The 15677-nt window shown below is 36.5% G+C and overlaps 1 protein-coding gene across 1 annotated transcript in view; it reads right to left on the bottom strand.

The window, feature by feature from the left end:
- The window catches only part of MALRD1 (MAM and LDL receptor class A domain containing 1), a 779242-nt gene that overhangs the window by 217278 nt on the left and 546287 nt on the right, over positions 1-15677 (bottom strand). Inside the window, exon 31 of the mRNA XM_047865740.1 lies at positions 11292-11453. Within this exon, the coding sequence (XP_047721696.1) occupies positions 11292-11453 (162 nt within the window). The remainder of the gene's footprint in view (positions 1-11291; positions 11454-15677) is intronic.

Below are 15677 nucleotides of genomic sequence, written 5' to 3'. Positions count from 1 at the left end.
AGTAGCCACATTTAAGAGAGTAAAAAGAGGGGCTCCTGGGTGGCTCAGGTGGTTAAACGTCTGACTTCAGCTCAGGTCATGATCTCAGGGTCCATGAGTTTGAGCCCCGCATGGGGCTCTGTGCTGACAGCTCAAAGCCTTGAGCCTGCTTTGGATTCTGTCTCCCTCTCTCTTGCCCCTCCCCCACTTGCACTCTGTCTCTCTCTTTCTTTCTCTCTCTCAGAACTAAATAAACATTAAAAAAATTAAAAAAAGTAAAAGAGTAAAAGAAATAGGTGACATTTTAGTAATATATTTTATTTAACCCAATGTATCCAAAGTGTGATTTCAATATATAATGATGAATATACAAAAAATTACTGATGTATTTTTATGTTGTTTTTTTGTACTACATCTTTGAAGTCCAATGTGTGTTTTACCCTTACAGCACATCTCAATTTGGACCAGCCACAGCTCAAGGGCTCAACAGTTTGTGTGGTAGTGGCTATCATATTGGACAGTGTAGGCAATAGAAGAAAGGTCTTTTGAGTCAGAGAGTTTAATATTCAAGTCCCCCTGCTCAGTCACGCCCATGGACTTGATCAGCTTTTTAAATCTTTCTAAGAATTTATATCTTCCACGTCACAATATTTTAAAAATATTAAATCAGACAACATGCCTATCTTCTTTTAGACTGCCTGACTTTTAGGAGACATTTAACTGATTTTAACACCCTTTTTCTACATCCCTTTGAAATTTCTCCTCATTTTGTTTAAAAAAATTATTTTGCTTGGATTGGAATGAATGGATAAAAAGAGCAACTATTCAACATCCATTCAACCCTTTATAAAACTGAAAGCAGTAATGCAGGCCCCTTCATTCCAGTGGCTCCACATGAACATTCCTTTAATTTACCTGCCCTTCCCCCAAGCCCAAAACTCCTCAGCCACGCACCTCCCCCCTCCCCCCCCCCCCAGTCTCTGGCTCCTGATCGATTCTTCTTTTACCACTCTACTTTTTCCATTTTCCCCCCATGGCATTTAACAACTTCCAACAAATTACTATATATATGTTACATAATTTAATTAATATATATTAATATATTAATATAATATAAACATACCAATATAATATAATTAATATAATATGGATACATTAATATAACTAATGTAATATATATTAATATAATTAATATATTTAATTAATATACATTATAATATGATATTATATTGATTATAACACAATGTAATTAATTAATATAATTAATGAACATCTATTAATATAATTAATATATTAATTGATATTAATATGATTAATATATATTTAAGTATTATATATTAATATATTATATAATTTATTTATAATGCTTGATATTGATTTCCTATCCCTCTGCTACCATGTTAGCCATGTGATGGCAGAGATCATTCTCTGATTTGACCTACATGTATTCTAAGTACCTACAACAGTGGCTGACAAAAAATGGACTCAACGATTATTTGTTAAATGAATGAATGGGGGAAAAAAAGCCACTTTTTCACCATGCCAATGCATGTCATTTTGTTTTCCATTTAGTCACATGTATTTTTAAAGTGGTGGCTGAGGCATCACACAAATCACATTTTCTCTTAATACTCTTCTCAGACTTTAATGTGATTATTATTATTATGGTACATTAGTAATTAACTCCCCTTGGAGTATCCAAAAAACATCCAATTTTAAACAGAAATCTGTTCCGACCTGGTATCATAATAAAGTCCAATGTATTACTGAAGGATTAGATAAAAGAAGGATTTACAAATTACAGTCTTTGATCTCAGTATAATTTGAAGATCTAGGGAAAAGATTAGTTTTATTATTATCATTGTCTTCCCTTCTACCTGTTTCCAGCTCCTTTTCCTACCAAAGTAGAAGAAATATTATAATGAACTTCCACCTACTCAAGACCTTGCTTCAGTAATTTCAACCCACAGTCTGTCTTGCTTCCTCTGTATTACCACCTATACCCTCAACACCACTAATTTTGAAGTAATCCTGGATGTCAAATTAGATCTCCTTTAAGTAAATCAGTATATAGTTCTACAAGATTAGACTTATTTTTTTCATAACTAGCATCTTATACTTAAAAATAACTATGTTTCCTTTTTATGATTACATTTTTGGTCCATAGTATGCATATTTTATTATTTAAAAATTTTTTATTTTAAGTAGGCTCTATGCCCAATGTGGGGCTTGAACTCACAACCCTGAAAGCAAGAAGAAAATATAACAAATGTCCACTACCTTGAGTCATCCATTTCCTCTGGGAATAACTGTTCTTTTCACATTTTCATCTCTCTCTTTTATGATACTGCTTGTCTTTAATTGCCTGATGAGTTTTGGTTATTCAGTGAAAGTGCTGAATGAAGGCTTTTGTTGCTTAATGTAGGTAACTTGAAAGAATTTCCACTGCTGTTACTACAGAACTGTTTTCCTGAAAGGCTTCTCCTTTGGGAGAAGGAAAAGCAGGTGCTATAGAGGTGGGCTGGGGATGTATGCTTTCCTGTAGGGAAGTAGTTCCTGACCTCAGCTACACACTAAAATCTTGTGACTAAGTCTTAAAAATCTTGATGCCTAAGCCATGATACTAACCAATTAACCAGGATCTTTGTGGACAGATACAGATACTAGTATTTTTTTTTTAAACTCTTCATATGGTTCTGATAGGAACCCACATTTGAGAACCACGTTCTTTGGTGGGGGGACTAAGGGGTAAGTTAGTAAGCAAGCAGACAGGCAAATAGCGATGCCCCAATTTTTTCTTCTTGGATGAGGTTCTCTTTCTTTATTTCCCCCTGCAAACCTATAGTGTTGATCCTGTACAAATCCAAACATGACTTTGCCTCTTTTTTATGTTGTAATTACGTCATGATAATCTCTTCCTAGGCCCATGTCCGATTATCTTTAGATGGCAGTGATCTGATTTTACTTTACGAGTTAAAGCGCTTCTGTGGTCATGGGAGGGGCACAAAACGGGACCTGAGTTCTGGTTTTCAGGGAGCTCCTCTGAAGAACTCTTCACCACCTTTGTTGGTATTTGTATGTCAGTTCAGCCTGCCCCCCCCCAAAAAATGCCACAAACTGGGTGGCTTAAAAAACAGAAAGTTATTTCCTCACAGTGGTGGAGGCTAAAATTCAAGATGGACGTGCTAGAGGGTTGGATTTTCCTGAGGCTTCTCTCTCTGGCTTGGAGGCTCCTCCTCGTATCCTCACATGGTCTTTCCTCTGTGTGTGCATATCCCTGGTGCCCCTTACTCTTTTTATAAGGACACTAGTCCTATTGGATTAGGGACCCATGCTTAAGACCTCATTTAACCTTAATTACTTTCTTGCCCTATCTCAGAATGTAGTCACATTGGGTGTTGGGGCTTCAATATATGAATTTTGGGGTAACACAATTCTGTCCAGAATGTATTTTTTACTTTGATCTTAGAATATCTGTGTAGCTTCCCTGGAAAGACGTGTAGTGAACCATGCTTCCCTGGGCTGGAATTTCTGCTGTTTTTACTCAATTCATCCTGATCCCATCTTGCCTGTCTCTTCCTGGAATATCTCAAAAATTTCTGGTCCAATAATTAGATTTTAAATGTGGTTATTTAAAAAATGTGATACAGTACAGTTATTTTATAGTCTCTTTAATAATAACTGATAACCGTGTGTGTGTGTGTGTGTGTGTGTGTGTGTGTGTGTGTGTGTACATGAGTGTATGTGAGTAAGATCAGTGAGTCTAGTAAACTACTGAATTAAGGTTGGCTTTAACAAATTTTTTTATTTATTGTGAATGACAGAGAGAGAGACAGTGCACAAGCACACAAGCAGGGGACAGGAAGAGAGAGAGAGAGAGAGAGAGAGAGAGAGAGAGAGAGAGAGAGAGAGAAAGCGAGAGAGAGGATCCCAAGCAGGCTCTGTGCTGTCAGCACAGAGTTGAATGTGGGGCCGATCCCACAGGCAGTGAGATCATGACCTGAGCCAAAAGCAAGAACCAGAGGCTCAACTGACTGAGCAACCCAGGCACCCCACAAAGGCTGGGTTTTATATACCTAACTCTGTATCCTTGACCAAGCCCCAACCATCCCAAGCAAATGAATATGAGGGTCTCCCTCTACTCTGTCAGAGACCAGAGTGAGATGGTAATATTACCTAGACCAAAATAGAGATTAAGTGGCCCTAAATATAGAGATTAAGGAGATTCAAGGAAGAGCTTGATATATCATAATTTATAACATTATGTAATGGTAAACTCCTAAATTATTTCCTAACACTTTCACTACAGTAAACAACACAATCGTTAATACCCATTAAGGACAAAGCATGCTACCAGATGTCCTGGAGTGGCCTTGGATTAGGCTCCATACACCAGGGATTCAGTTCTGGCTTTGTTATTTGTGACACAGGCTTACACAAGTCATTTAGCTTTTCTTGTTTGTCATCTGTAGGAATAATAATGCCTGTACCATCTACTGAAAAGGAAGTACAATTATCCTCTGTCTAGCCCCCAAGGCTCTGTCAACCAAGTATCAAGTAAGTTATATTTGTTGAACACTCAGTACTTTAAACTGCTATTGTACACATCAAAGCATTAGTATCACTAAGATTGTTTTGGAGTATTTTTTGACCTTGTGTGGTGAATACTGAATTGCACAATAGTAACTGCATGTGGGCTATAATCAGCCAGCATATTTCATCCCAGTTACTTTACAAACATCTAGTTAATTCATACCCTCAGTTAGCAACGCGCTGTGTATTTAGCAGGCACTCAGGAAATGCTTGTTGCATTCATTAGTCCGAAATACATTGCTGTTAATAAATACAGAAAGAGACAGACAGGGAACGTGAGACCTGCATAAGTATTTATCAAGTGATTTTCAGTCTTAAATGCTGGAGGGGATATAAAAAGAGCAAAATATGTGACTCCTATCCTACCAGATTTTAGAGTTTAATTGTGGATATGGTCAATTATACCATTAAAAAGAAAATAAAGTAGTGAAGAAAGGGGGAAAAAAAAGAGACAGAAGCTTTTGTTTTATACCTTCATTAGTTCATGTCACCCAAATGTCACTCTTGCCATTAAGTCCCGTATATACTAAGCCTAAACACTATTCATGGGCGCACGAGAGTGGATTAATGTCTGTAGTTTCTCTCCACAGCTTCCGCAATGGCTCCAAAAAGACTCATAAATAGGCCCGTGATGGGCATTGAAAATGTCCTCCTTATGGATCTAATTCTTCATCTTGGTAACAATAAGTGAAAAGATCCATAAATACAGTTTTAATTAACAGCAACGTTGAGATGTTTAGAAATAGACTGTAGGCCCTTTGAATCTGTTTGGCCTTCTCATAAAGAATTTTGTTTTTCCCAGAGGGTCAAAATTAATTAATGTCCCTACAATTTATTTAGCAGCCCATTGTTTCAGAGATGCCTAAACAAGTTCAGTGAGCCGTATTAGTGTATCAGGGATGATATAATCAGGCTGCTTTGAAGAGACTGCTCTGTAAAAATATCCTGTCTCAAGTACTGATTAACAGGGGGGGGATAATAAAGTATTCTGTCAGAATGATTACTTTTCTTTATCTGCGGACAACATTACTTGTGTACAATATTGCATAATGACCAGATTCAAAACTTTTCATGTGGCCTCTAATGAACTCACACAAGCTATAAAAGTTCAAAAAAGAAAATATAGCCATCAATAGTCTTTAATTATTCCATTAAAAGGTATTAACTGATCACTTATGTCTGTTTTTTTTTTCCTTTTGAACAATGTACAGAACTTTTCCCATGTCCACTAATTATATTATTACCTTTTCCTAAACTGAGCCTAGGATACTTTTGTGCCATTAGCAAGTGTTATACTAGCAGCCATGCTCTGTAATTTTCAAATACTGTCTTAAGATAAGGAGATACTGTTATCTAGAGACCTCACAGACATTGTATGTAAATGACACTGTCTAGATCTTGGTTGTAAAAATGAAATTTGGCTTCTTTCTCATAAGTTCTCATGGGAGTATTTATCCTCAAGAACTATCATAAAAGTAAAAAAACAAATATTCATCTAAATGTATATTCACTGTTGTGATGTTTACTATAGTGAAAGTGTTGGGAAATAATTTAAGAGTTTACCATTAGGTCACTTTATATATTACAATATCCCAAAAGTAGAATGTCATGTTAAAAGTATTTCATAATGTATAAACTTGTTCATGAGACATTTATCAAATCACGGAATCTAGTAGAAACCTATTTTTATTTGAAAATATGTATATTAATAAAGAATGGCAAGATACACAAACATAAAGCTTATAAACGATTATATTGCTCTATTGGAATTACTAGACAACTTTTTTCTTTTTTTTCTACTTATTTATAAGTAAGTTTAAAATTTTAGAAAAAGATGTATTACCTAGTAATGTAAAATTGATGAAAAGAAATAATAAAGAAAAACTAAATATTAAAAGAGTAAAAAAGATGGTCATTCATTGTTTTTAAGTGGTAAAATTAAAAATATCCAGCACATTTTCTGTGGGGAACAAGCTTAGGAATTCCCTGAGCCGACACTGATGGGTTAACAAGGCATAAAGAATTAGAAAGGCATATGATGAACACACCCAAGTTTGGGTAAACAAGATTAGGTAAATAAGGTTAGGTAAATGGGGCAAAGGCCTCCAGTGTAGGACAACAGTATAGGACAATAGCAGAAAGCTGTTTTCATAGGAAGGAAGGATCAAATTAGGTAAACAGGTAAAAAGGCCAAAGACCATAGCAGGGCAAAGTTTCCCAGAGGGGAGCTAATTAACAAAAGAAAGATGCCTTGTTGACCCTCAGGTAGCAGGCTCTTTCTTGTTCCCTAGGCCAGTTTAGGTAATCAGAAGTGGGGCCTCATGTTTGCTTTAAACAACCTTCCACCCAGCACTAGAATCTTGTTTTGTATTGACCCAAACCCCTAACACCGCATATCTCCAAACCCCCTTTTCCCCATGCCCATGAGTTAATTTTCATGGCCATGAGTTAATGTTTACAGTTTCATTGTCTCTCTGTGCATGCCCATCACACCCATCATGCTTGTAAGCCTTCTGATCTTAATAAAAGCAGCTCAAAGACGCTTAGCTTATTCGGGGCTCTCATCTTCTCCCAGATGTTAGCCTCTCTTGCACTTTTAATCCTGTGCCCTGCTCTCTTGCCGGACAAGAGAGAACTCCAGACCCAGAGTCTATGACAATTTTCCACAGACACATGTAGGTGCTACCATCATGTATGTTAGATTTTCTTTTGAGGTGCAGTTCCTGTTTTTACTTCTTTTCTTTTTTTTTTTAGACTTATTCTCCCTCTCCTCTACTCCAACCCTATCACTCATCCAAGTAATCCAAGTTAATAATATATATATCCTTTTTAAAAAATCTTTCTCTTCATGCTTAGTTATTCATAGAAATATCTATGTAGAATTATACACGTGCACAAATAAAGGGGCATGAGTCATTGTTTTAGAAAAAAATTGTATCATACAATAATCATTTTGCATATTGCTTTTTGCCTTTAATACGTTTTGTAAATCCCTACAAATCAACTGTATAGTGCTAAACTCACTCTTTTTAGTGGCTGCATGATGTTGTATGCTTGGATTTAACAAGTTACATGAGCCTCCAGGCTGTTCCTCTAGTTCCCAACAGGGGGCAATGTTGTCCCCAGGAGATAGCTGCCAATTTCTAAAGACATTTTGAGCTGTCGATACCAGAGAGAAGAATGCTAGTAGTATCTAGTGGCTACAGGCCAGGAATACTGCCAAACACTATGTAGTGTATAGGGCAGCATCTCAAAAATTAATTAAATTACCTAAAACATCACTCGTGGCCATGGGGCACACCCGCAGACCATATTCTGATCTTAGGGCACTTGGCATTGGCTGTCTCTCTGACTGTAATCCTCCTCCCTTAGGAATCCAAATAGCTCATTTGTCACCTCCTTCAAGTCTTTTTTGAATGGCATCTTCTCACTGCCACCTATCTAGCCAGACTATCTACTGCAACACACACAACTATCCGTATGCCTACTCAATCCTACTTAGTCTGTTCCTTTTTCCACTCAGCTTCTAATGGGGGACATAATTTATTTACTTATGATATATGTTCACTGATCTCTTCCTTTTTTCTAGAATGGGAACTCTACTGTGGAAGGTGTGTTTTAAATTCACTAATGTATCCCCAGTACCTAGAACAGTGCCTTGCATGCAATAGGCGAATAAATGAATAAGAGAACAAATAACTGATTGTATGAATGAGGGACATTCATTTTATTTCCCATTATTTTAAAAATTTTTAGGGGCGCCTGGGTGGCGCAGTCGGTTAAGCATCCGACTTCAGCCAGGTCACGATCTCGCGGTCCGTGAGTTTGAGCCCCGCATAGGACTCTGGGCTGATGGCCAGAGCCTGGAGCCTGTTTCCGATTCTGTGTCTCCCTCTCTCTCTGCCCCTCCCCCGTTCATGCTCTGTCTCTCTCTGTCCCAAAAATAAATAAACGTTGAAAAAAAAATAAAAAAAAATTTTTTTTTAAGTTTTTATTTATTTATTTTAAGAGAGAGACAGAATGAGTGGGGGAGGGGTGGAGAGTGGGGGTGTGGAGAGAGAGGGAGGGAGGGAGGGAGAGAGAGAGAGAGAGAGAGAATCCCAAGCAGGCTCCACACTGCCAGCACAGAGCCCAATGTAGGGCTTAAAATCATGAAACTGCAAGATCATGACCTGAGCTGAAACCAAGAGTTGGACACTTAACCCACTGAGGCACCCATGTGCCCCTTCCATTATTTTTAATGACAAACAAGGCTGAAGTCAATATCATTACACACATGTGCTTATGTGTTGGTTTTTTATTTCTGTATGGCCAGAATGCTTTCCAAAAGGACATTTCCCCATAACTATGTATGAGTATCCTTCTCCAGCTACCGACTCTCCATTCCTCAACCATTTTCTGACGGCTTTTGAAAACCTTTCCCAGCTGCTTATTTTGATTTGAATTTTTCTGATGACATGTGGACTTGGGCATCATTTAATATTGTTGTTGATTATTTCAATTTGATCATCTGTGAATCGGTTATGCAAATCTTTTCTGGCTGTTGAAATTGACACCTGTAGTTAAGTCTGTAAGTTATCCATATGTATCTTACTTGTAATTGGCACCATTTTTTTTTTGTCTAAACTATCGTTTGCCTGTTGATTTTGTTTATGGAATTTTTAGGCCACAGCTGTAATTTTATACCATCAAATATGTACATCTTTTCTTTTGTAGCTTCTGGGGTTTTAGAAGTGAGATCCTGCCTTTAAAGTGCATATAGTTTTACTCTCTGTTTTCTTACAAGAGTTTTATTGTTTTTATTTGTTGCATTTAAGCCTTTAATCCATCGGAATGCATTTCTGTATATAAAAGACACAAAAGAAAACCTGGGGTTTAACTTCATTTTATTTCAGCTGTATAACCAGATATGCCAAAACCATACTAAAGACTATATCTTTTACCCCACGTAATCGACCTTTGTTATATATTAAAGTCTCCTAATTACTGACCTCAGTGTCTTAATTTTCTGTCCTGTTTGTTAACTTATAATCTAGTGTATACTAACTTCATGCTTTTGGAGGAAGGAAGGAAGGAAGGAAGGAAGGAAGGAAGGAAGGAAAGAAAGAAAGAAAGAAAGAAAGAAAGAAAGAAAGAAAGAAAGAAAGAAAAAACTTGGTGAGGAAGAGTAAATACAACTTGGCAGGTCAAAAAGAATAAGAATATTCAATTTGGATATGAATTAGGGACCAAATTTAGAACAAAAAAGGACAGCTACACTGTAATTGAAGGTCATATTATTTTCAAGCTGCCCAAATATAGAAATAAAAGTATTCTTCTCTTTTTACTACCATAAAACAGCTGAGACAATTACCCATACTTTTTCGTTGAAAAGTCATTTTAATTAATTCCATAAAACCTTGTTCTTTTTTCATTGGACCTATGCTTCAATTGTTTTGACTGATATTGTATTAAGTAGAGTTCTCTGGAGAAGCAGAACCGATAAAATATGTATGAATCTAGAAAGACATTTACTATAAGGAATTGGCTCACATAATTATAGAGGCTGGCAAGCCCCAAATCTGCAGTGTGGGCTGGCAGGCTGGAGACTCAGGAAAGCCAATGTGTCAGATGAAATCTTAAGGCAGGCTTGTGGGGAATTACATCTGCTCAGGGAGGCCAGTCTTTTATGTTCTATTTAGGCCTTCAACTGATTAGATGAGGCCCACCCACATTATGAAGGGTGATCTACTCAAAGTTCACTGATTTAAATGTTCACCTCATCCGGGGTGCCTGGGTAGCTCAGTCGGTTAAGCGTCCGACTTCAGCTCAGGTCATGATCTCACGGTTCGTGAGTCCGAGCCTCGCATCGGGCTCTGTGCTGACAGCTCAGAGCCTAGAGCCTGTATCAGATTCTGTGTCTCCCTCTCTCTCTGACCCTCCTCCGTTCATGCTCTGTCTCTCTCTGTCTCAAAAATAAATAAACGTTAAAAAAAATTTAAATGTTCACCTCATCCAAAAACACCATCCAAGTTGACACAGAAAAGTAACCCTTGCAAATATCTAAGGCCATTTTTTATCACTGGAAGAGCTAGATTTTATCCTTAAGAGAATTTAGAAAAGGTTTATCCCCTAAGAAAAGTTAGATTCCTGAGGGGGGAAAATCGCAGAGTACACAAGACTTCAGGGTAAAAGTAAATAAGAATAAAAGCTGACTTCCACTCTGACTCTATTACCCAGAAGACCATGAAGGATTACATTAACCTCAAATCAGACGGAAGGAGGAAAAACTTGTGAAAAGTATGCTGATGTTCATTCTTACCATCATCACTTTATGTCTCTGCCCCTACATTTCAGAGGGACTGAAACAGAATTGGTGGCTGCATCATCAGCATGAGAACCCTTATTACTGCTAATTGTACATCTTTGCCTATTATATGCATTAACCTGAATGCCCCTACTTGTTCCTGCCCCCACTGGACACTTTTTGACTCCACCTTTATGGGATAGTAAATAAAATCTTTGAGGCTCTTAAAACATGAGTCGTGGATTTCCTTGGTGTGGCAATGTCAGTTCTGAGTCTATTCAATAATCCAGAGTTTAAAAACAAGGACTAACTTTCTTTTAATGAGTTCTACCCACACACAGGACATAAGGAATATCCTCTGATACTCATCCAAATTGTTAATACAGATTTCCATGAGTGGATTATTTGGCCTGTGTGTCTCTGGTAGACTTACCCGGTGTGTGATCAAAGTCTGGACTCAATGCCTCTGCAGGAATTCTACTGCCAATGGCCCAGTCTAAGTCATCTTGAGAGTCCTGAATAAGACTGCAGGCTGTGGTCCAGTTTCCCGAAGTTGTTTCAAAATTACAACTTCCCACTGTGCTCGTATACTGGCCTAAGGAAATGAAAATATTAACAGAATGTTCTGAAAATATATATTATACACTTTATTACACTACACTTGTGATTATTTAAAATTAATACTTGCATATTTTAATTATTTATTAATAAATGTAAAGAACCAGGACATTTGCACCCATTGGTAATATCAATTGTACACTGTAGGTTTTTTTTTTCTTTTTTTTATCATAAAGTCTAGAAGTAGTGCATGAATACTGTCATTTATCCATGAAGGAGTTCTATGGGTTGACTAATAATATTATAGATGATTGATAAAACTGTGTCTACACATGAGCAATGAACATAATATTATGATAATACAGATAAGTCAGGTCAAATAGATCAACAGCTCCAGTTGTCTAGATGTTTAATTCAGTCCCTCTGTTTACTCTGGTGTTTGAACAGCACAGACCGTTAGAGGGGCAAAGTCATTAACTAAAGAAAAGGTGCCTTTGGAGAAGCAGTAAACTGCAGAGGACACAAATGCTCTCGGCATACCATACCAATCATCCACATACATTTCAGAGCTAGTCACGAAATACTGAAAAAAGTTCTCTTCTAAGTGTTGGTTGATAACTCATTAAAAATTAAGTTATTTACAATGAGAAAAATTACTATTTAATAACTGAATGTCTACTACCTAGTCATCTATGAAAAGTACCATCATAACATGGTGATATATACTTTCATTTTTCTTTATTTTTTTTCTTCTTTTCCTTGCACAACAGTTATTATTTTTGAGCATTCACTGTAAAACTGTTGTACAGACAGAATGATTGGGTTATTTAATCAGTATGAATCTATTGAGATTGTCATTGATTTTTTCCTTCCTTTTTAGAAAGATGAAGTTTGAGTTACTTTTAATATTTCTTCTCTGGATGGTTTCTCTTCATAACTTCTTCTTAACATAAAATTAATACTAGCATATAGAAACTTCATCAGAAGAAGAACTTGCTGTCAAATGGATGCCAAACATATAGCAAACAAAGCTTTAATATTTCTTCAGAAAATTTTCTGGATCCCTGAAAATATTTCACTAAATATCCATATTTTTAATTCTCAGGCATGATTGCATTTTAACCCTAAATTCTAGAATCATTTTTAATTATGTACATTTCTTTCATTCATTCTACATGACATATAATGTATTTAATTCTATATTCTTATTTATGGGCTCTCTATATCCCCTTTTTATGTTTATCATTCCAGTATTGTGAAAAAATAGGTTTATATTATGCTATACAATATGGCTAAAAGAAATCCAGTTCTCCAGCTGTTTAGCTAACACAACCACAAACATGCCGAATATGCCAATATAAGTACAAAAAACAGTCATATGTGTTCTTTAGAATGATGTCACATACAGCTTCTGCACTATTGCATTTCTATGTAACTGACTCCCTAACACATACGACCTACAATAATTATTCTATATCCTTTTTGAATCTCTGTAACCACTCTTGAACCTTCTGTCCCACCTTGTCTAATATATGACTTTATGTATGACTCTAAAGAGATCTATACAATCAAGATAAAATTTCTCTTATATTTCATTCTCTCTACCTCAAATTATGTCATTTTCCTTTCTCTTTTCTAGAGCTAATCTCAGTTTATAATCTCAACACCTTACCAAACACTGCTATTAGCATTCCACAGCTTCATTGATTTCAGTTAGAAAACTTTTCCAGGCCTTTCAATCTCATATTTTCTACCAATTCCTGTCTTATAACTTGCAGACATAGCCAGGTGCCCCTCTTGATTTAATTTTACATGCCTAAATTTCTCACTCTGTATAGATAGCTTCACTCACCCTGGCCCATGGTCCTTCACACTTTCATGCAGATAGCCTACAAATCTGCAGCCAGGATGAAATGGAGATGTTTATCTTCAAATGTGGGCTGAATATTCCACTTGGAATCTGCAACTGTCATCTCAAAACCAAAAAGCCTAAAGTGAACTCATCACTCACCTCTCGAAATTAGTTCTTCTCTTTGAGATTATTGCTTAATTTCAGAGCATGAATCTTCTCTCTCTTTTTAAAGATGTTAACTTTGGAGCTATCTTTGATTCTGCTTTCCTCATTTCCATGTCCAATCTATCAGAACTTGCAGGTTCTCCCTTCGAGAACTTAACTCACTCTTTTCCTTGAAGTTCATAACCCCTATTACAGTTCCAATGGTTCAAGCCCCTGGTTTATTTTAAGAGTCTACTTTTTTTTTTTTCAGTATAGCCTTCATCATATCAACTTTACAAATCCGAACCACATTAGTTATCTCTAAGAAAGCTCTTGTGTTATTTCCATTGCTCAAAATATCCAGTTTTCCACATTGGTTGAACATACTCTCTTAAACCCCTTGCCTTGCATACAACAACCTTTCCTATGATGCAAAGTGTTCTTGAAACTCAATCTCAAAATTACCTCTATGCCAGATAAATTTTTTTATAAAATTGTCTCTTAAATAAAAACAGATATTTTTTTCAAGTTTTATGTTTAAGACTACTTTTCTCTCTTTTACGAATGTTTCTCTCACAGTGAGATGCTCATTTATCAGTCATTTCTTCCCTCTCTTGTAGAGGACAGACTGCCATTGTATTTGACTATTCATCTTCATTCACTCAGATATCTAGAGATGACTTATAATTTATCTAAGCAATTGTGAGGTGCAATGTTCTCTTCTTTCCTTGTATTGATTAGTTTAGCCATAGTCTTGGGATACAATTCTAGACAATGAGCCATATTGTGAAAAAGGAACCTAGGAAAAGTTTGCCTTGTTCTTAAGAACAAATCAAAAGAAAGAAAATCTGTTTATCCCTTCTGAAGATATCCCTGTAAACATGTGATCCTTGGGATTGAAGAGATTATATGGATAGCTGACTTGATTAAAAAGTCAGTTATATGAAGATGGCAAGGAAAAAGAAGGAAGGAGTTCATATAGTTCTAATATTTTGATAAGAAAAGTTGTTGCATTCACCAACTTTAAGGCTCCTTGCTTTTCACTTCTTGTTATTTGAGATAACACATTTTCCTTATTATATCAATCAAAAATGCAGTTGGTTCCAATTAATAAGTGTACTAATAAACCCAAGTAATAGTAGCTAAAACACACAGGAATTAATTCATCTCAATTAAAAATGAGTCAGGAAGTTGTCCGTGTAAGCATGGCATTGTGGTTCAACTGTGTGGTTGTAAAGCATATATTTTCCATCTTTTCTGTCATCTCGTCATCCTCAGGCTCTTCATGGTTGCATGACTGTTGTTCTTACCAGTATCACATATATTAAAGGCATTAAAAGAAGTGGGAAGAGGAGGGGTATCTGGGTGACTTAGTTGGTTGAGCATTTGACTCTTGAATTCCACTCAGGTCATGATTCCAGGGTCGTGGGTTGAGACCCACATCGGGCTCAGCACTGTGTGTGGATCCTGCTTAAGGCTGATTCCCTCTCTGTCTGTGCTTCCATCCCTGCTCATTCTCTTTAGGAAGGAAGGAAGGAAGGAAGGAAGGAAGGAAGGAAGGAAGGAAGGAAGAAGGGAGGGAGGGAGGGAGGCAGGGAGGAAGGAAGGAAGGAAGGAAGGAAGGAAGGAAGGAAAGGGAAAGAAGAAAAGCCTTTTAGTTTTTAACTATCCTGGGGCTTTTCTTTCTAAAAGGGATACCTTCTCAAAATTTCCATGTATATCTCATTAGCCTCTGATGGCTGCAGGGAAGTCTGGAAAAGATGGCATTTGTATTTGGTCACAAAGCTGCCCCAAATAAAACCAGAGTTCTGTTTTTAAGAAACAAAAAGGGGTGCTAGGCAACTAATAGGAACTACCATGATGTCTTGTTGACATGATAAACTTGTTGAGGTTGAAATTTCTGCTACAAGCATATTAATTAATGTACCTTTTCCATTCCACCTAGCAAATCCTACTCACCTTTGAATGCTTGATTTATGTCTTATCTTTCCTTTTCAGACCATTTCAGTTCTCTGATATTATGTGTACATGTGTGGTTTATGGCACTTAACAGCAACTATAGTCATTAGTATTCATTTGGAAATTCATTACTTTTTCATTGTAGATCGTCATCGTAATTGTTTACCATTGAATTACTATAAACATTTCTATGTGAGTGGTATTACTACTTAACCCTGTTACAACCATAAGTGCTTTCATATAGAACTATTAAATGATAGATGATGCAAGGAACTCTGTAATATTACTTGGTGATGATTATGTGGT

The sequence above is a fragment of the Prionailurus viverrinus genome, chromosome B4, assembly GCF_022837055.1.
Source record: "Prionailurus viverrinus isolate Anna chromosome B4, UM_Priviv_1.0, whole genome shotgun sequence".
NCBI classification, from domain to species: Eukaryota; Metazoa; Chordata; class Mammalia; order Carnivora; family Felidae; genus Prionailurus; species Prionailurus viverrinus.
This window is presented reverse-complemented; position numbering and strand designations above follow the sequence as displayed.